This window comes from Diceros bicornis, chromosome 27, assembly GCF_020826845.1.
Source record: "Diceros bicornis minor isolate mBicDic1 chromosome 27, mDicBic1.mat.cur, whole genome shotgun sequence".
In the NCBI taxonomy this organism is placed as follows: domain Eukaryota; kingdom Metazoa; phylum Chordata; class Mammalia; order Perissodactyla; family Rhinocerotidae; genus Diceros; species Diceros bicornis.
The window spans coordinates 7,309,402-7,331,296 of record NC_080766.1 but is presented as its reverse complement, the minus strand read 5'-3'; the positions used below and the strand labels follow the sequence as shown (position 1 = coordinate 7,331,296).

Sequence of the window (21,895 nt, the reverse complement as noted above, 5' to 3'; positions counted from 1 at the left end):
ATAATCATGGGTAAAGTGCTTGAAAGGGCATGGCAAGAAGATATTAACTTTGCAGAATTGAGGGCTGGTTTACAGATGAGATCATATTTAAACTAGACTTGAAGGACAAACAAGAAAGAGATAATAACTAATGTCGTTGAACAGTATGTGGCTATGTGAACACGGCAGCAAAGAGAAAACAGTGCTGAGTCTAGAACTTATGTCGGGGGTGGATGTCTTCTTGTGTGCTGGACTTCGGCTTCTTTGTGTATGATAACCTGGCACTATGAGAAATAAAGAAAAGAAGCCATGTGCTCTGAGGAACTCTAGTCCCTTTTGTTCCAGAAAACCTTACCATGTGCCACCTTAAAACAATGATGGATGCAGTTTGGAGTTCATATCAGGGTCCTGTGGGTTGAGCAGGAGAGACGATGGACTGATGAATTTATCATAACAAAGTGTAGCCACAGTCCCTAGACAGATTTTAGTTTTCTGATTCAATAGCTTTGTTGTTTGAGCCGAAATTGTGTTTCTGCAAATGAACAGGTTCTTATAGAAGTAACCCAGATTATTGTCATTGCATTTGTTTGTAACCCAACTTTTACAACCTACTTAGACTTTGTACTAATATACAATTGTACAATTGACTAGATTTGGGGTTCTGTCTGACATTATTGAAATACTCTTGAATTTTCCTTTTACATGAGAATAGTACTTTATATATAAGTGAAATGAAAAGTATAATTTATATAATTCACACTTTTATGTGTAGGAAAAGCTATAGGCAAATATTTTCATGTCTTGGAACCTTTACTTTTCTCAGTTTCCTATCAAGAAAAATGCTCGTATTTTCCCTTTAAAGGAAATCCCTGCATTTACTATGCCATATATATATATATTTATATATATACATAAAGTTTTAGATAATGAATCATAGACCTCTATGAATTCATTTTAATATCAAATTTAAACCATGAAGTTATTTTAGCAAGTTTTATCCATTTTAGTATATATTGAAAAAGTAGTCCCTTGAGATTGAATCTTCTAGCAAAAGATTTAAAACACATAATCATAATTTCAGAGAAATTTGTTACACATTACTATATATTGTGATCAAAAATTTTAACAGCTTAAAGATTTTGTTAGCGTTTGAACAAATTTCATTTTAATTAGAATATGTTTTAATTCTGATTTTGAAGAACTTTATTGAAATTTCTCTTGTTTCGATTTAAATTATATTTAAATAATTTATCCATATTTGCTAATTTCTCTGATCAAATCTTGACAAATAAAATCTAATTATTTTCGCTTTGTTTACTTCTCAAAATACCTTTTTTATCCACTACATATTTTATCAATTACTAACTCTTCATTCTTTATGCTTTAATCTAGAAAACAAAAAATGCAGTTAATTTCTTTTGTAAATTGTAAATGCCGAATTACTTATTTGCAACCACTTTGTTTTTTAGGCAAAATTCAATAGTATTTAATTAAATTAACATACTTTTCAAGGAAAAAAACAATAAAAAATTCCTATCTTTTGTATTGTGAAAATCACAGATGAAAAATCAGGTAATTAATTGTTTGACCTATTAGATAGTTTTAGATATTTCTGAATTTTAATATTCATAAATTATATATCACATACCACTAATTTGTCTATTTTTTATTTATAGTTGTCTTAGTGTCCATGTTCAAATATCTTTTGCTTCATCATAGGATGTTAACCTCTAAGGCATATATTAAGATGTTCTAAAATTGACAAGTCATATTCAGCAAATTACTTGCAGCATTAATATGACTGCAGATTATCTTTCTTTATGAACAGAATTAGTAAATTAATGTTGAACCAGGATTTAGTTATTTTTATTATGTGTATGCATGTGTATAATTCTTCCCTATATGAATTAGTGTATTTTTATTCTTGAGAAAAATAAAAATGAATGTCTTAGAAAAAAATAACGTGCATTTTCTATCCTGTACTGTATTTGATTGAGTATTCTTTGTATTAACAGTATAATGGTTTGAAAAATGTACAGAATTCTAGATAACTCAAAAATGAGGCAAATGATTAGTACTAGTGTTTCTAATTGTATATTTTCTTTTGAAAATGTAGCTCCATTTTCACAATCAGTGTCTAAATAAAAGGCCAAAAGTGAATGCACCAAACCAGGACCTTTTAAACAATTGGTTGGTGATGCCAAATGTTGCCACTCACTTGTCCGAGTGAAAACCAGGTTGTGTTTGGTTTGCTGTTTAGGAAGACAGCTCAGAATATTTTACTTATTTCTGCTTTGACAAGAGTTACAATCAGGGAGTTAAAATGAATGAGATGGACTTGTTGGAGAAAATTCCCCATTACACTCATATTAAATAAAATATTATCTCTGTAACATAACATATATATTCATATATATATATATATATATAAAATTTTAGGGACAAGTTCTCTCATCCATTAAGTGAGGATGATAATAGACAACTCATAAACATGTTGTGATCATTCACCACTGATCACAATAGGAGCAACTTAGTGAGCCCTCCTGGTCTTTCACCCTTTCTCTGAAAGCCTCAAATTAGGTGAAAATGGAGAGAGTTTATAAGGAGACATGGAGGACATGAATCTCAGGTCAGGGTCACGCTGCTGTCAAAGTAGCAGAAAATGTGGGCAAAGATTCATTTTGTTAGTAAGGAAATTTGTTGAAGAAAGAAGTTGTAAGTTATCTTGAAAATTCAGAAAATAACAATTGTCTATCTATATTGAAGACAGAGAAGGATTTTTTTGAGGAGAAATAATGAAATCTTTTAGTTCTTACTAACTAGTTGACCTTGTCAAAAAATTGGACTTTTCTAGATCCCCTAAAATATGTTATATGTTTATAATGCTATGAATGAATTCATTTAATAAATATTTATTGACCTAAATTGTCCCAACAAAAAAGTAGGCAGAGTTCTTCCCTTCAAGGATTAATTGTCAAGTGGAGAGACTGACACCAGTAAGATCAGAGCAGATAGAAAGTTGAGGTAGAAGAGAGAAGTATCATACAATTTTCTTGGTCTTTCTGAGAATTCCAACTAACCTTACATTGTTGAATTTTAGTTAATTCTGATTAATCTTCTGGTATTGAATATTTAGGTTATTTAAACTTTTGCTACTTCACAATAGGGGTGAGATAATTGGATGGACATGAATGTACAATAAAAACAAAGAACAGAATGAAGAAACACTCAACAATTTTGAAAAAATGAAAATATTTCAAATGTTTCAGAACACACAGGAAGAAATAAGGTTAGTAGTGATTAAAAACACGTGACAGTGAGTGGAAGAGATGTCCTATTGGACAGGTCATTTTCTTGACCCAATTGTCATCTTGGCCAAGGTGCTTTCCATCAAATTGCCTTGAGTGCATTTGCTTTTAGGTTCATATGAAGTTCAGAGGAGAGGATGAGACAGGATGATGAGCAGAAAAGCGAGAGATAGACTATGAGTCAATAATGATTTGTAGTGTTATGTCCTCTATCTGGACACTTTAAAAGACTCTAGGGCAGTTCTCTTGAACTGGGTTAACAATTATTAAAACTACCCATTGTTCTTTAGTTCTTTGAATATTAGCCTAAGAAAAAACGCTACGTTACATGGATTTTCACAATTATAGGAAATAGGATATTGTTTGGTTTATATGAGAATGCTCATAGTACCTGAAAATATATAGACTCTCTCTAAAGCAAATCAGGATTTATTATTGCCCATTTTTGTTGATATGGAATAAGGAAAAAAATCCAAATAATGTTTTTTTTGGCTAAACTAAAAAAACATAATAATAAGACCTGTTATTTGTGTTTCAATTTTTAAGAATCAAATGATGTATCTGATTTTGAAAAGCTGCTTTTCAGATCCAATAGAATCTTATTCTAACCCATTGTCTGATAGCAAATAACCTAATATTTTATAATCTGTAATAGGTTTGGTAATATCAGATTCTTTACAGGGAGTTTTAAAGGACTAATATTATTGTGTGTTCTTATATTTGATAACCCTGGAAGATATTTGCCTTTGTATTAATTAAATACATATATTTTGAGATCCTACTGAGCAAATTATTTTGCTAACAAAGAATGTATTATTTTCTATTTTCGATATTTGTGAAAATTAAAATTGCAGACTTTTTTTTAATTTATAAAATGTCTTGCATTTACCTCTAGCCTGCCTAAACTATTTAGGAAAGCCTACCATGAAAATAAGAAGGTATTATAAAAATTAGTCAACAAGAAGTGTGTGTGCATATATACATATTATTTATTCATTTATAAGGTTGTTAAAGTCAGTTCTGCTTTATGATCATGATAATCGCACTCCAGGCAAGACCCATTTTCGCTAGTGATTAATGTAGCACCACTGAGTTTTCGGAAGGTTGTTTTCTTAATTTGACTGGCCAGGAAGCATTTTTCCTGTTGAAAAACAGGTGTAAACATCAATACCCAAGATAAGAGAGTGATCTCACACTGTGTTCTGAAGTCTCCAGTGTAGAGAATTCAGCAGGTTAAAGTCTCAGGATTGAGTAGGGCTATTTATCAGAAGTAAAGAACTACAAAATTTTTGGTGTGACTCAAAGACTTTGAGAGACTGACAGGAAGCCTTTTAAGAGCAAGATAATCTGTCAAATGCTCTGAATATTTAGGGACTGTGTGGCAAACATGTGAATCAAACCCCACCACAGTAATTACAGGTAATTTGTGAACTGTTTCTAATCTCCTCACTGTGTAAATTGTATGCCTAGCCACGTGAGACAAGATTTGACTCCCTAAGGATCTTACTGAGGTTTTCATAGCTTGACACAGGCTGTATTGTTTCAGTGTTCTCTATGCTGCTCTTCGTATTTCCAGCTGGTTTTGAGTGAAAGGAAGGAAGATTTTGGTGTTAAACTCTAAGCTGTTCTTTTTGTTATTATGTTCTCTACATTTGATTCTACTGTTAATTTTCGGCCATTTTGCCTAATTATGGGTTAGGGGTTGAATGTCATGGTTCAAGTCTATGTTCAATAACCTCTCCTAGATATGCCAAATAAAATAAATCATAAGCCTTTCAGAATATTGAGTTCGTGCTAGTTGACTCAATACTTGTTAAAGACTTCTAGGAACAGCAAAATTGTTAGAAGGCGTTACCAGCTAACCAGGGTAAGAACTGAAAGACTCTAAGCTGTCCATTAACATCATTTGTGAGAAAGGGAAAAGCAAGATAATATTAATAACAATTGGCTTCTTTTTTTTTGTCTGTTTCTAAAGATTGCTCTCATCCTATTTCCTACCATTACGTTTTCCTAAAAGACAAAATCAAAAAAGCATTTAACATGTATATACTCATCCATTGTTATCATTTCTTTAATCTCGTATGGTGGTGTGATTTGTGTTTATTTCTGTTGTGTTGTTTCTTTGTTTCCTTCTTTGACAAAGCATGTCATTTTTCGTTTTACCTATCTGTATTTTGCTACTGCATGTCAAACTTTTTAAATGACTCAGTGAACGAATGAATTCTTGTCATTTTAAATGTCACTTTAAATATTGTGAACAATCTGCTTATTCTCAAGCATTGCTCTAAGTTTTGCTTTGTGTTGGAGCATGAAAAACAGGTGAACAAAAAAATGACAAGAACTGTGTGGTCCAGCCAGCTTTGTACCTGATAGTCTGTTTAAGCCTGTTAAAGTTAAACCTAAATAAGATGTATGTATTTGTAATTTGAATCATTTGTGTTTCTCTTTTGTTTGCATGATATGATTTTGTTTTGTATTTTGTTTTTTTCCACTCACCAGATGTTCCCAACACTTTGCTTCCCACTACTATCATCCCCTCCCTTACCACTGCAACAGTCACAACCACTGTAGCCATAACAACCAGCCCAACCACATCTGCAAGCACCAGCAGCACAGGAGGTACAGTATGCTTCTTTGTTACGGCCGGAAAACACAGTAAGTGGAGCTTTAGAGGACTTTCTAAAGAGTAGAAAGATTGAGATCCAATTTTACTTAATTATAAAAAGTAATTAACTCACCTAAATTACTATCAATTAGAGTTATTGGAATAGAATATGAGACAAGATGGTACATCTTAATTTTATTTTAGTGTCATTTATGACTATTATGAAAATATTTCAGAATATAGGTTAAAAATATATGGAGCTCTACAGCATTGAGCAAATTTAAAATGTGAACATGGGACGCGGTTTTTTTGCCTTGCCTTGTAAATGCAAACAAAGAAACAAGACGTTCAAGGATGCAGAGGTGGCTTTTGCTTTTTAAAGATCCTAGTTTAATGTTAATGACCTGTTATTCCTCTGCAACTAGATTAAAATATCTACAGTGTTGAATTTTTACTAAAATTGAAATAATCTATGGGGTCATTATAAATATTCACCACATAGAACTTTTAAGTAAATGTTCAACTTGTCATGCTAAAGTTATTTGCTGAGTGGATCTACATATTCTACTAAAAGAATGTTCTAAAAGCAAATATTCTAGAGTTGTCCAGGATGATAGGAACTGATATGTGACCCCATGGGTAATTTCTGGTATCGGTTTACTAATAAGCATTTTTGCCTCAAGGAGAGCAACCTTGAAGAAGTTGAAATAATCATTAAGGGCAAAAAATCAATTACATTATGGTTCAGAAATATAAAAAAGCATTTCTGAGCAGTCATTAAGTTGTTAGTAGATGATGAAGAAATAAAAAGAGTTGTTTGAGTGCGTTACAGAAAAACACATTTTAAACAGTTTCTGCATAAGCAATGTTCAGAGAGAATTTGTCCTATTTAAGTCTGTCTTTTTCTACTTATATGTGTTTTGTGTCATGTTGGCTATACTAATATGTGTTAAAATTAACAATTTAACTTGAAATCATGAGGACTTGATGTTAATATATAGGTAATTAAAGTAGTACCAAGGACAGGATTAACATTATTTTCCTTCATTTGTAAAAGTGTTCAATTAAAATATCTGTTTTTCTTGGGAATTTTATTAATTCTCAATATTAATTGAGTTTCTAGCTTTGACTTCACAGTTATCATAGTATTTCTTTCTCCGGTTCCAGAAAAAAATATTCTAATATCGATAATTATTGATTTTTAATAATCAGGTCAATTACTGTGCAAGGTTGATAGCTAAAGTTTAATAATAGTAGCAGTAAGAATTTCTCAAAAAAATCTAGGTTTATTTCAGTATTACTAAACAACTATGTTAGAGCTAAATCCACAAGTGAGAAGAGTTAATGATCGTTTTCATAACAATTTATATAAAAATGGAAAGAAAAATAATAAAAATGAAGACAAAGGTAAAAAACTACCTTATGATATTATATGAAATGAAGGACATTTAAAGTTCTACTTTGCTTTAATTTATTATTTTTCCAAAGATTTTTGCAAACAGTAATTTAAATGAAATGTAATTATTGCATGCTAACAAAATTTCTATGATAATGTTAAGTTCTGGCTGTACAAACAAATCACATTGATGAAAAAGGGAGGAGATATATTGACTTAAATTTTATTTTAGAAGCCTGCTTTAGGTCTTTACAAAAAAGCCTAATAATCAATTATTTTTCCTTCTTCGGTAAATATTTATTGAGTACCTGCTATGTAAATGGGACTATGCCAGGCCCTAAAATTAGGGAAATTAAATATATTGTATCAAAAATCACTAGCAATTAAATTAATTCATTTCCCCCCAAATAACCATTGTCAGTGCTTAATTAGTGAAAAGTATTTGTGTTCTTTGTGAGTATATATTTGAATATCAGATTAAAATAAGAGAAAAATGTTTTATTCCAAAGTGAAGCGTTTAACAATATTCTTTTATACTCATTCATGTACATCTTAAGGGAAATCTTACTTATTGCATTTTAACCAGCCTGTTATAATGAAATCAATTTTCTACTTTTTCAAGTAAATTCACTTTTTTACAGAGTTCCTAAGATATTTTGTGAACTTTATACAATGGAGTTTAAAAGTGTGAAAATAATTAATCTTTCCCTCAGACGAACCCACAAGTAAACAAAACTCAGGGAAGACACACACACACACACCATTCTCCTTCTTTTACTTAACAGTTGACAGATAATATTTTTCAAATGGCACCAAGATATATAGAAAGAAAAATGTATTTTGTTAGGCAATTCATAGTATCTATTTTATATGGAAAAACAGCAGCACTGACATTGAATGTTAGTCTAAAGCCTATTTTTCCCTGCTGTCTTCAACAAACAGCTGGGGACTAGGGAGTCACCAAGCTCACGTGCATCGTTCATGTTCTAGTACATTTTGATGGAGTGGGGGATTCAGTCAGCACATAAACATTGTGATGATTTTTGTACTCTCTCTCTCTTAAGTTACATGATATTCCTTTATTTGTGCATTACCTATTAAATTAGACCTTTCAGATTCAATTATGTTTTAAATGGAATTCATTTATTTATAAATTAGTGAAAGATGGTTCAAAATCATGGTTAAGGGATCATAATAAGAATATGTCACCTAAGAAAAGCTGAGGACTCAAGAGAACGCAATATTTTCAGCTTGTGAATTTTTTTGTTTACTTGTTTCATCCCTTTCTCTCATTCAATAATCTGAAGTAAACTAACTATATTTGATTTTATTATGTTTAAATGACATTTCTTCAAATTTCATAAACTGTAACATTTATCTATATATATTTAATAAATGACCACAAATGCACCACTGTTCATATCTCCATTTACACTCTTTCACCACTCCTATTATTGCTGAGTTTTCCATCCTGAGACATGATAAAACGTCCAATTTAAAATAAATTTGAAGAATCACAGCTGTAACTCTATTAGAAATCAAGATGAAATAGAGCAAAGGAAACTACTCAAATCGTCAGTCATAACCTTGAGAATGTGCACGTCTCTTCAGTTTGTACATGAAATGCATTCCTATTTGGAGGAAGAGGAGCCTGAACCATATGGAAGAAAAGCTGGCAATTAGCAGTATCTTGTTACAAATAAGGGTGTTAAAACACAGAGAAGGGAGCAAACTTGGGCAGTCATGGGAAAGACAGAGAATAAGTGAGCCCTGAGGACATCTTTGGGTGTGAATTTTGGTTCTTCTGTTTACAAGGTCTTTGGCCTTGGACAGTGAACCAAATTGAGCTTCAGTATTTTTGTCAGAAAAATGAGAAACACTTAATAGATGCACTTAATTCCCAGGTTGTCTTGAGGATTGGATAATAGAGTTCTGGAAATATAATCAGCGCTCGATGTATGACAGGATTATTGCTCAGTTCTTTGTAGTAAAACAAATGTGTTTACATGTAGTTGCATCTTATAATTAATGAAATGGCATATTTTTCCTATAGGATTATAGTTTCAATTCTGGCAAAATTTTTGGTGTTAGTGCACTGATTACTTTTTAATTTCAAACCTATTTTTTATTTATTGCACGAAAAAATACATAAAAAGAGTACTAGAGCATGTGGAACTTATCTATCTATCCTTGAATTTAACAACAGTTTATAAACTTTCCGTGGAATTTATAGTATTCTTGATTTATATCATAAATCTAAAATCTGAACATTTTATAGATCTCTTAAAAATTTTCCATTACAAAAAAATCTTTGCTACAACCCATTTTAATTTCTGCTTTTAGAAATTGCAGTTTTTTAAGAGCAGTGGCCTGACTAGCCCTATCATTCAGAAGGCATATATATACTCTCTTACAAATGTTTCTTTAGTTCACTGTAATAAATTTTACTGAGTTAAATATGAAGATTATAAAATAGTTCCCAATAACCTGATGTGATTTCTAGTGTTAATATTTATTATTTTAGCCTGATGTGTTTAATTTGAAAGCATTTTTAATTGTTATTATAGCATGTAATTTTAATTTCATAGTAACTATGTCATAATCTAGGAATCTTTAATAGTTCCCTCATTTTACAAATGACAATATAAAGATTGAAAAGTCAGGAAATATACATGAGACATAGTGACATATATCAGTGCTTATGTCTATTTATCATGATTTTTTAAATTAGAATTCGCAACTGAGTTCTTTTTTTTTATACTTATAGAGACAGAAAAACTCCTAAACTCCTAATGGTTATCTGTTTTTGCCTCTGCAAGAATATAAATACCCTACAAGTGTAGAAATGAGATGATAGATATGGACAGAGATGTAAAATATCTGATATACTCCCTGTCCTAATACTGGGTCTGCTCAAATACTCCATGCATTTTAATATATCAGATAGGGAAAAAAAACCCAAAAGAGATGATGAAATGGTTTATACAATCTATGTAAAAATCCCAATGTATTATTGGTTCAAATATAGATTTGGTTTTACATCAGACTTTAAAATGGTAAAATAATTTTATATTAATAAAAATGACATCATTTGTCTAGTAATCTCCAACAGTTTATTAACTACAATGAGGCTAATTGCAATGGAAACTTATTTCCGGACCACACTGCAAAGCAAAAACAAAGGACATTTTTTTAAATTTAAGAAATCAACCATCATCAAACTGTCTACAACCAGAGTAACAGTGACCAAACTCACAGAATTTGGAGATGGGTGCTGTTGGGTGCGTCCCAGCCTATTGATAGTGATGCTCTCAGCTAGGAATGCTCATGGCACTTGGCTGGGCCCCTGTTACTTGTAGGAGCCGCCGCAGATGTTTCCTCCACCGAGGCCAATGTTGTGGTTCTTGCTATGATTTGAGGATGCACTTCAGCAAGAAACCGTCAGGGAACTTGGAGGAACAAGATATATTATTCATAGGTCCTGAAGGTCGCACTGTAAAGACACAGGTAGAAAGAGAAAGAGTGCATGGACCAGGGGTTCTGCCTTTATTAGGGTCCATGGTGGGGTGTCTAGGGTTTCATGGGTTCTCTCTTTATTGGTGAATTTAAAGCATAAGTGGGGGAATTAGGGCACAGGCAGAGAGAAGCGAGGTTACTCAAAGAGATCAGTCATCTAGGTCACCCAGGGCTTTCTGAAGGAGGGCATTTTAGAGGTAGGGCAACCTAGTTCCTTTCCTGGCTGTTTTGCTGGTAGCTGTATCATACTGCTGGCAATATGTTTATTCAGGATGGATACCTTTTGAAATGGATACCTCCCCAATCAAAAGCTTAATGCTCAGCACTTACACTGTGGGTACTCGATTCTTCACAATTAAATTACACACTAATTTTGTTACTTATGTTTAAAAATGTAATATTAAATGAAATAATTAAAATCATCCATGGGGAATAGAATGAATTTTAGCATACATCTAGAATGAATATAGCTACAGTCCTGAATTATAGGCCTGTAATTTTTAGCCCGAATGCTTTCATTTTATTATAAACCGTGTGAATCATCAAACTTAATAATTTAAATGTAAGCGAACTTAGGGACCTGTGTGACCATTAAGTATAATCCTAAAACATTGCTATTTGAGAGATCTTAATAAATAACTATTTTCCTTCCCTAAATATTTCTTAAAGCAATCTTCATGACTTGTAAAAAAAAATCATATACACAAAGTTAAGCTATAACAAATGAAAATAAGAGTGAAATTGAGATGAATTGTAAAATTCTACTATTATTTAATATGGACATTTTTAATGAACTACACTGCTTAAAATGTTGATTATGAAATAGTATTTTTGTATGCAGATTCCTTTACTTCAATTGTTGTTTCATTTCTGACTTCGATATACAAAAAGCTAAAGCAAAATAAACACAAAATGTGCATGTGCACTTCAAGCCACTGTCTGAAGCATCTGTTTAATTAAATCAGGTTAAAAAGCAATAACGATCTGGCTCATGTTTCTATTCTCTATCTCCTTCATATCGAAAGAAACTCCAGTCTATCGTTATTTTTATTCGGTTTCATTAATGTGTCCCCTCCTTCCCTTTTTGGTGTGGATACTTTAAAAAAATAGAATACAAAGAGATAAACACTTATCAGAATAAAAGAAAAATAAAGCCAGAACTGAGAAAGAATGAATCAAGTAAAATCATGACAGCTCTGAGTTAGTCACTATAACGTACTCAAGCAGAGCATTCTTGATGGTAAATATATCATCTCGACACAGTTAAATTTCAAAGTGTGCAAATCAAGAAGTTGTTTATGAGCTTGTATTATGAGTGTTTAGCTATTAAAAATGTTTCTGGTTTTATTTGTGGTAATAAAACACAATTTGCATAGTGTTGTGAGCTTTTAAAAATTAAGTGTCAATATGTTGGTTTTTTTTCACTTGCCAAAAATTAAGTAATAATTCAGTTTCCAGATGGTCCATATAGAGAGACCTACTTATCTGCAAAAAGACAGGTTTCCACACTTAGGCTATAAGTGTAGCCAAATTTCCATTAGTCTTTTTAAAAACAGCAATTATTATATGAAGTTGACTCAGTTTTAAAATTAAATCTGTGAAACATAGTTCATAATGAAAATAAGATACTAAAATTGCTTCTTCCTTGGAAATACCAAGCAACACATGTGCTGTATAGTCAGAGGCACTTTCAACCTTGCTACAAGTACCATTTTGTTACCGCTGAAGGGAGTGGTTACAGGCTGGAGGTGGGTGGGAATACTGAGTGGGGGTCCTGGTCTTTTAGTCAGCTGTGGACCCACACATTTGAATAATGGCAATGTTGCAGATTAGGTTATTCCGAAGTAGCATAGAATGCTAAAGTTATTCTTTCTATTCTAATAGATCATATTTGGAATAAGAGTACATTGTAGATAACCATTTCCAAAACAAAATGGAGCATTTGCCTCTGACTTTTATGAAGTTGAACTCTGGCAAAGTTTGCAAATCTTTAAATATTTACCTAGTTCTTTATGGCATCTGGGAAATATTTGAGGAAAACTGGTATTCATAGTTTTTTCCCAATACTACCTGTTAAGGAAAGCAGAAGGCTTACGCTCTATTTCATTTTCTGAGGGCGCTTTTGTGGCTTGTGCAATTTAAAACATCAAACATTTTTAAGAGTTTCATTTTAAGCTTGTTTATTTCTTTAGCTTAGATAAATTTAAACAAAAATCTTTGTTCCATTAGTTTACATTTCTTTTAAGTAAACAGTTCTACTAATATTGTTTTTACTTCTATAAGTGTAGGAGTGTCTTAATTGATTTTATGGTAATAATCCTAGATTTAATATAACCTAATAATATAAACATTTCTTGCAAAACAACCTCAAGAAATAAAAGAAAATGTTCCCTAGTAGACTGTGTGTCATTTTCTTGAATTGGTTTTTATATAATATGCATATACATATAAATATTAAATTTAAAATTTTCCGTAATTATTATATTCCAGAAAACACATCACTTTTAAAATATCAAGACTAAATGAGTTACTTATTATTAGGATGATAATCTGTTTTATATTTTAAAAGCTAGGCTTACATATATGAATAAATGTATTTCCAGAACATCTCTAAGTTTATTTTTAAAATCATTAATAAACTAAACTGGTTGTATCTTTCTTACTAACCAACGAATTAAATTTATGAGCTGTTCCTTTGAAGCTGAAAAGATCGCCGGCTCTGCCCTTGCTTCTTTGACACTCCACACGAAACACAGTTAATAACCTCCTGTGTAAGCTTGGTGAACACCAAATTGATACTAATTATACCAACTTTGGGATAGAAGGTGACCTTGACTTCAGCTGGAACTTTCTGCCAGGACAATAAATAAGAGCAGATGCCACAAAGCATGACTCCTGAGAAGGGTCTAATACAATCTATTAACTTGGGGGAGTTCGTGGAATTGCAATACGTGCTTCAGTAATTGTAATACGTGCTTCAGTAATTGTAATATTTTAAAACATCTCTTGCTTCAATAATACAGTAGTTTCTTATTTCTCTAGATTTCAAATAATCTCCCATTAGCTTTCTGTACTCATTTAAATTAACCTGTGGCCAGAAAATTAAAAGCTACTTGATGCAAAGTGTGTATAAGGTGATTTCAAGGCAAGGAGACAGATTTTTCCAAATGACTTCTCAAATCCGTACATAGTATTTATGCAATTTTTGTATCGGAGCTGCTTATGCTGAAGCTGCAATCACACTCACTCTTAAGGAAAGAGATATAAAATGATTAAGAAAAATGACTAAGAAAAAGCAATTGTCCCAGTAGCTACACAGGTTTAAACTATTGCAAGAAAACCTGTCAAGGTTTTCTATTGCTATACAATGCTATACATTGTATAGCAATGCTATACATTGCTATACAATGATGTATAGCAGTTTCACAGTTAAAAATTTGAGTTTAATAGTGTTAAATAACAGTCAATAAAGTTACTGTAACAGCTAACTGGTGAGTAAGAACAGAAACTAAATTTTCTTCACCAATAGTGTTTAAAGAATTACATTAGTATAAAGGGAATTCTGTTCAAAATATTCAGTATAATAAATGAAAATACCTAATTTTAGTCTAGTTATTTTTCACGTTAGAAAAAAGAGATGAACTCAAATATCCCAGAGTTATTTTATTTAGCCCACTAGCAAGCAAAGAATGCTAAGAATGAGTGTTTAAATGGAGAAGGAGAAAGCAACTTTGAACTAACACAAGGAATTATGTGATTCATTGAGAAACATGGTTTTTCAAAAGCATTTGAACCAAGTTTAACATCTAAGAACCAGGTTCCGTAATAAAGAAGCACGATGCTCTTCTAGAGTAGTTGGTATTAGACTAGGAAAGTTACAGTGGTCTTAATACAATTTTTTTTCCTTTTCCTTGAAGTTATGCTCTTTAAATATTGATTATAAGCTTCCCCACTCCCCCCACCCCTGGTTTAGATAGTGTGTTACTCAGGATATCAGCAGCAACTGATGGCGGTCTCGAAGGGGTGTGACTAAAGGGTTTTTAATGAGGAGGCTTTCACAGAAGTATGGGCAGAGTTTGAGGAACTAATAAGGGATGGAGTAGCACAGGCGAACCCACAAAAGCAAGATGCCGTTCCCAGCACTGGACCTGAAGGACCAAAGGGCATGAACAGGATTATCCCCGTGAAAGAAGAACGGGAGCCAGAAAAGGGGCAGGTTGAAAAGAGCAGTAGGCCGAGAAGGACATGCCCGTGTCCGAACCTCAGTCAGGTTGGGACACTGGCGGAGGAGGAATCAGACCTCTTTCTTGTCCTGCCTTCCAATATCATTTCGTTAACTGAATCCTGATGAAAATCAGAGGTTAAGGAATCTGAGTGAAGTAGTGTGGGGAAGTCAGACTCACAGAGCACAGAGCAAGGCAAAGAAGGATGGAAGATGGATTTGGGGACCGAATGGAGAATGAAGAGCCAAGACACATGTTTCGAATGTCATCTAATTTGTTTTCTCAGGGTGATTAGATGTCAGATTTTATTTTAGTTTTATATTTCTCTCATAGACGCACATATTACAAGTCTATAATAGAAAACTAGTAACAGAGCTACTAATGGTGGTGAAACAGCAGCCCTCCCCACTGACTTTAATCTATAATTTACCTTTCCAGGCTACATATGGAAAGGGACAAACTCTCTAGATGATGGAGGGCAGATTATGAAGCTTGATAGGGCTGGCTTTGTTATTAGATACAAATAAATATAAAAAACATTATTTTTATCATGTAAATAATCTACTTTGCAAGAGAAAACCATTTTGAACCTTGGTGTGAGGAATACCCATCTAATTCATTGCATAGTAAGAGATTCCTCATTTGAAATATTCTCAAATCTGCTTGTATGGATGCAAACTCTTTCTTTTATTTGAATTAAGTGCTTTGAAAATCTTGGTTGCAGGGGAAAAAAATCTCTAAAAATGAGCTAGCTGTAAACTGATACAGATATGTCTTATTAACTTTCTATTAAAGGAATTTTTGTGTCACATAGACAAATAATTTTCAGTCCTGAGATAATAGCTTTTCTGAAAAGAAAATCATTTTCTTGAGAGAAGATTTCAGAAACAGCAATCATAGTCTTTAGTGTATAACATGATATATCTGCCTTTGATGTTTTTAAAGTGTGTGTCCATTATTAATTCAGTTAGACTGGCGGATGGGAAACGTAAAATAAAAACAATTCAACTGTTTTCACTCTGAAGACGCCTGATTGTCTACAGTACAGCTTGTGTTCCTTGCATTTTACCGCTGTCGGGCCAGAACGTTTTGTTAAGAGTGGATATTGGGATAATTTTTTAAAGGACTAAGACCAGATATAGTTTTCTGGTTTTTCTATGTATCCTATCCCCTACTTCTGAGAGTTAGCTGGAAATTGAGCACTGCATCTCAAAACGCTGTTTTAGGGAATTAACAACAAATCCTTGGGACTGGCCTGGTGGCACAGCAGTTAGGTGCGCATGCTCCACTTTGGCGACCCGAGGGTTCGAGGGTTCGGATCCTGGGCGCGCGCTGACCCACCGCTTGTCGGGCCATGCTGTGGCGGCGTCCTATATAAAGTAGAGGAAGATGGGCACAGACGTTAGCCCAGGGCCAATCTTCCTCAGCAAAAAGAGGAGGACTGGCAACAGATGTTAGCTCAGGGCTGATCTTCCTCACAAAAAAAAACAAAAACAAAAAAACAAATCCTCATACACTTTTCTCTTAGTCCTGCCAGTTTAAATCCAGATATATTCCATCTTAAATCTAAGTCAAAAGAAAAGAATGTGTAAATGAGAAGGAAGTTCTAATGGTTCATTTTACTATTTCATATTCATATTTCTAATTTCTCTAATATATGGCAATATATCAATGTAGAATTTTTCTATGATAATATATCAATATGGGATTTTTAAAGTAACTTTTTTTTTTGCTGAGGAAGATTCATCCTGAGCTAACATCTGTTGTCAATCTTCCTTTTTTTTGCTTGAGGAAGATTAGCCCTGAGCTAACATCTGTGCCAGTCTTCCTCTATTATTTATGTATGTGGGTCACTGCCACTGCACGGCAGATGAGTGGTGTAGGTCCGCACCCAGATCTGACCCCATGAATCTAGGCCACTGAAGCAGAGCATGCTGAACTTAACCACTATGCCATGAGGCTGGTCCCTAAAGTAACTTTTAAAATGAAACGGGGCTTTCCTAAAAACTAAAAATAGCATACAGCACGGAATGGTTATTGTTTCACTGGGTTAACAATGAACACCATGTCTGGACTCAGCGTGAGAGGGTGGAAGTTATTGCCAAGGCCAGGATATTTCAGCGTCATCCTGATTTGGCCTCTCAAGGTGTGATCTTAGGCAAGGTAGTTCATTTCCCTTTACCCCAGGAGGCTATATGAATTCCAGGGTGTTTCTCCACTCTTGAATTCTGTGAAATATGATCTGCATATCTGAGTCCTCCACCAGGATTCAGAGACTAGTACAGTTCCTGGTGTTTTTCAACCAGAACTTGTGGATAAAAATCTCTTTGCCATTTGAAATAATTTGAATAATATCCTTAACATAATTCCACACCTCCAACTCATTTATATTTGAATGTTCTGAAAAGCTAAAAGATTAAAAATGAATTATTAGACTCTGACCGCAATATTTGGCCTCTTGGTCACTGCGTCCCAGCCATATGCCCCTCTCTTGTTCCATCACTTCTATTTGCACACTCATTTCCCTCCAGTGCTTTCTCTTACAAACCTCTATATATCTAAATATGATTCTATCTGTAAAATTTCCAACCTCATGTTATGATAATAAAATAAATACAGAATTCCGGTTGTGATGTTCATAAAACTAACGTATATGGTCCATTTTCACAGTTCTGTAATCGAATCCAAGTCTGTGCTGATCAACCACTTTGTAGCTAAAGTCCACAGCTTATACAAACTTTCTGATTGTTTTCTGTTGGAATTTAAGACTGATCCAATTCGACTGGATTAAAATGGTTATAGAAAAATAAAATGGTGAAGAGCATGGCTTCTGAATTTCATATTATCTGGGCTCTTTTTTCTACTTCACCATGCATAATCTTTGTGACCTTCTTGAAACTCTCTGTGCCTCAGTTTCCTGATCTAAAAAGTGCAGATAGTAATAATAGTATCAATCTTATAATGAGTTTTTAAAATTAAATATATTTATACATTTAACTTTCTTAGAACAGTACATTGCTCACAATAAATACTTAATAAGTATTAGTTTTTATAATAATTATTAACAATTTTATTAAAATTAACCATCTAAACAATATAGGGTAAAAATGACTATTCTTTTATGACTATGAATAAGATTAACTGGCAATTGCTGGATGAAGGCTACAGTGTATGGTAGGTAGACCATCCTTTAAAATCATGTAAGTACTCTTCAAAATCTAGAACTTAGGGACTTTGTCATGTGATTTAAAGTGAGTAGGATAAAGCAAAGAGTCTCATTGCAATTCCTAATTATCCATTTCAGTCTGATAAATTATCAAATGTCAGAAACATAATTTTTAAACAAAAGTAATCCATTTTATAACCAGTTTTTCTTACCAAATATTAACAGGCATTTAAACGGTCTTCAGTAGCAGAAATATCTAGTTTGAATCCCAGGTGCGTCATACGCAAGGTATACTTTAAGCTCTAAAATGATTATATTAATTTACTTATAGGGTTATTCTAAGCATTAAAACAAGTACTGATTCAAATTTTCTGTCATTGTCATAATATGGGTGATTTTCTAAATATGGGGGAGCTGTTATTATAAAATATATTGAAGCTACACCGATTAATCATTTTTTAAATTTGGTCTTGTTAATATCAAATGACACCATTTTAATGTTAAAACATTTCATGTTCATTAATTAGTACAACTTAATATTCATCTTTGATGTATTGACCTAATGAAGCTGCTTACTCAGCTTAAAATAACCTATTAGTAATTCAGTTGATTAAAATTTATTTCAACTCCTCCAGTAAATTAAAGAACTCTATGAATATTTGGGAAATTATCTAAACACATTCAAAATTTGGCAGGCTTATTTCTCAATGATTGGTTAAATTTCAAAATATTTTAGCTTCCTAGTAATTTTTAACGTTTTCTATATTTCTCGTTTTAAATAAGCTCATCACAGATAAATCAGTTTAAAAAAATGCTAAGTAAAATGAAGAAAAAGATTGTTTCTCATCCCATACTCTTGAGATAAAATGTTACATTTTGGGACTATTATCCTAGAGATTTTATTTTAAATATATGTATGTGTAGCGTTCATACAAAAAATTATTGATATGAAATACTACTTTGCATTTTTCTTTACTTTTCTATCATAATTATCTTACTATGTCAATGATTATAATTCCACATCTCTTTTGATGTTTTCTTGAGTTTAAATGACCTTCTTCAAATGTGAAAGGACTAATATAAAGGAGTCATTTTATTTCTTCAAATGTATAAGAATTATAATTTTCATAATAATGTTTTGAACTTATTCAGCATAAATTTAATAACAATGAAACATTAAAATATAGATAAGTTTATGGTTCCAAGCATATATTCAAAATATAAACAGACAACAACTGTTGTAGTTTTTTAAAGTCCAAAACAATTAAGAGACCCAATGAATATTGTGGTAAAATAGCGTTTTACCTATTTACTCAGTGGAGTAATTTAATCAAAACTCCATATTTTTATAAGATCTAAATATCTTAATAATTCACTATTCAATATATGACAGAATATACCTATTTTGAAAAGTTATTTTTTTAAAGTCACTCTAGTATTGATTTAAAAATAAAATGAGAAGTCTGCATTATTGTGACAGACAGTATTAATGATCTTCTACCTAATACTAAATAATTCAACTTGAAGCTTTATTCTTGCTGACGTGACACTCAAGATAACATAATGATATACTTATCTCATGCTAAGTTTATCTGCCACAACATCCCTGAAAGATTTTTACTTTTATTTGGAAATTTAAAAACAATAGTAGAATCATAGAATGATAGAAACAACCTTCAGAACCATGCAGCCTACATTATCCTTCATTTTCTACGTGAGGAAATGAAATCCCACAGACAAGAAGAGATTTATTTATGACTCTACACCATTCGATGTTATAACCAGGCCTATAACTATGTTCTTTTGAATCATTTTTTTTTTCCAGAATGATCCATGCTAGGTATTATTTTCCTATATACAGAGACATTGGTTTACAATATCTAATTTTATATCTAGTCCAAATTACATGATTTGGGAAGAGGAAATGGAGAAAAGATAGGTTTTTAAATAATAAAATATTATAAGATCTTACACATCTGCAATACCTTAATACTGTAAAACAGAATGGGGGGAATCAAAATTGGAGAATGTATATTCTTTCAAACAATGCCGCTAAGAATCATTGATTATAAACCTGGAAGGTCCTTTCAAGGTTAAAAGTTTCCACTTCACTTTACTGATGATCACAAGGTTAGTTTCAAAATTAGAACTAAAATTGACAAACACACAATTCTATTTACTACACTGTGATTCCTTCCAAATAGTACAACAGTTAATTTAGAGAATCAAGTCAAGAAAAACAATACATAAACTCTATTTTTGTTGAAACACCTATGAATGTGCAAAGGTCTTGCTAATATTCTTTTAGGAATATATAGATGACAGACTCAATCTAGTTAAACCTTGATTGTTCTGAAATATTCTGAGAAACATTATGTTGCTTCTGCATAAAATTCAGCAAATACATTTTATACATTATTTTCTACATATCTCCACACCCACCTGGTGGGAAGCTCATTTTTAAATCTGAAAAATGGTTATTGGGATTAGTTATTTTACTGGCTTTTCCTAAACATCCAGTTTTAGCAATTCATTAACTAAGTCTCGAAACAAGATAAAGGATTCCTAATTTCAATACCTCTGCAAATCCTGTCCTTACACCTCTTGATCATTCTTCCTATTTTAGTAACTTTCTCTCCTACCCCATCCTAGCCCTGAAATCCTCATCTTGTTATCAGAAGTGCTAAGTGATACATCTGCCGCCATGGAGCTGTAATTGCTTTGTCTTCCTTATAAATGACTTCTCTGGAGTCTGTCTGAGGTCAAGCCTGTCACTTTTTTCTCTCCGTGCAGTTTGGCTTTAAAATGAAAGTGTTTTATTTAAATTACACCTGAAGGTTTAGGTGTTCAAAAACTAAAGGGAATCACTTTGAAAGTTTGATCTATGAGACACAAAGAAAATAAAGCAACGTAAACATAATTATCTGAGGAAAGAATTAATTTAAGCCTCCAGAATGAACTCCCAATGAAAGCTCATTGTACCATTTGCATAAGTATAACTTAGTTTTGTTATTAGAACCATTAACTTTAATAACATCTCCTTAATTATTTATCCATAAACTATAAACTGGGGTCATAATTATGGATGTGGGAGCTATTTGGAAATTGTAAAGTACGACAGATATATGTTTCTCATCCCTGTTCTTTTTTTTTAACCCTTTTCTCAAACTGCTACTGGACAGGAATCAATATTTTTTTTTAACTGGGAAAAGAAAAATATTATTATTCTAAGAAAATTCCAAATACAAAATAATTATTTCTTTTTTTTAAGTGGTCTATTTTTAAAATTTAGTCCATTGAATTTCTACCCCACTAATGTTTGAATAACATTAGAAGTCATTTATGTAATTGTGTAGTTGTGATATAATAATGTAAAATGGAGAGAAGGTAATGTTTTCATATTCCTTAAACAATTCATCTTTAGTGTTTTTGCTTTTCATGCACTTTTTAGGGAGCCCTTCTTGCCTTTAGCAGATGAGATGAACATGCATTCTAGGAAAGCAAACCAACTTTGGAGCAGGGTCTCAGTAGGAACAGAACTTTAAAATAGTCACCAAATTCCATGGTCTGGTCTTCATTTTGGTCAATAGGAAACTTAATATATCAATGAATCCAATGAGATCAGGCTCTTAGAAGAAACAAATATATCGTTTATCATCAATTCATTCTGTAAAGATTTATTTAAGCCTTTATTTTGCACTT

The 21,895-nt window shown here is 32.3% G+C and overlaps 1 protein-coding gene across 1 annotated transcript in view; it reads left to right on the top strand.

Annotated features, from left to right (window-relative positions):
* Window positions 1-21,895, top strand: part of CADM2 (cell adhesion molecule 2) — a 232,137-nt gene that overhangs the window by 150,281 nt on the left and 59,961 nt on the right. Inside the window, exon 8 of the mRNA XM_058570612.1 lies at window positions 5,787-5,906. Coding sequence (XP_058426595.1) covers window positions 5,787-5,906 — 120 coding nt within the window. The remainder of the gene's footprint in view (window positions 1-5,786; window positions 5,907-21,895) is intronic.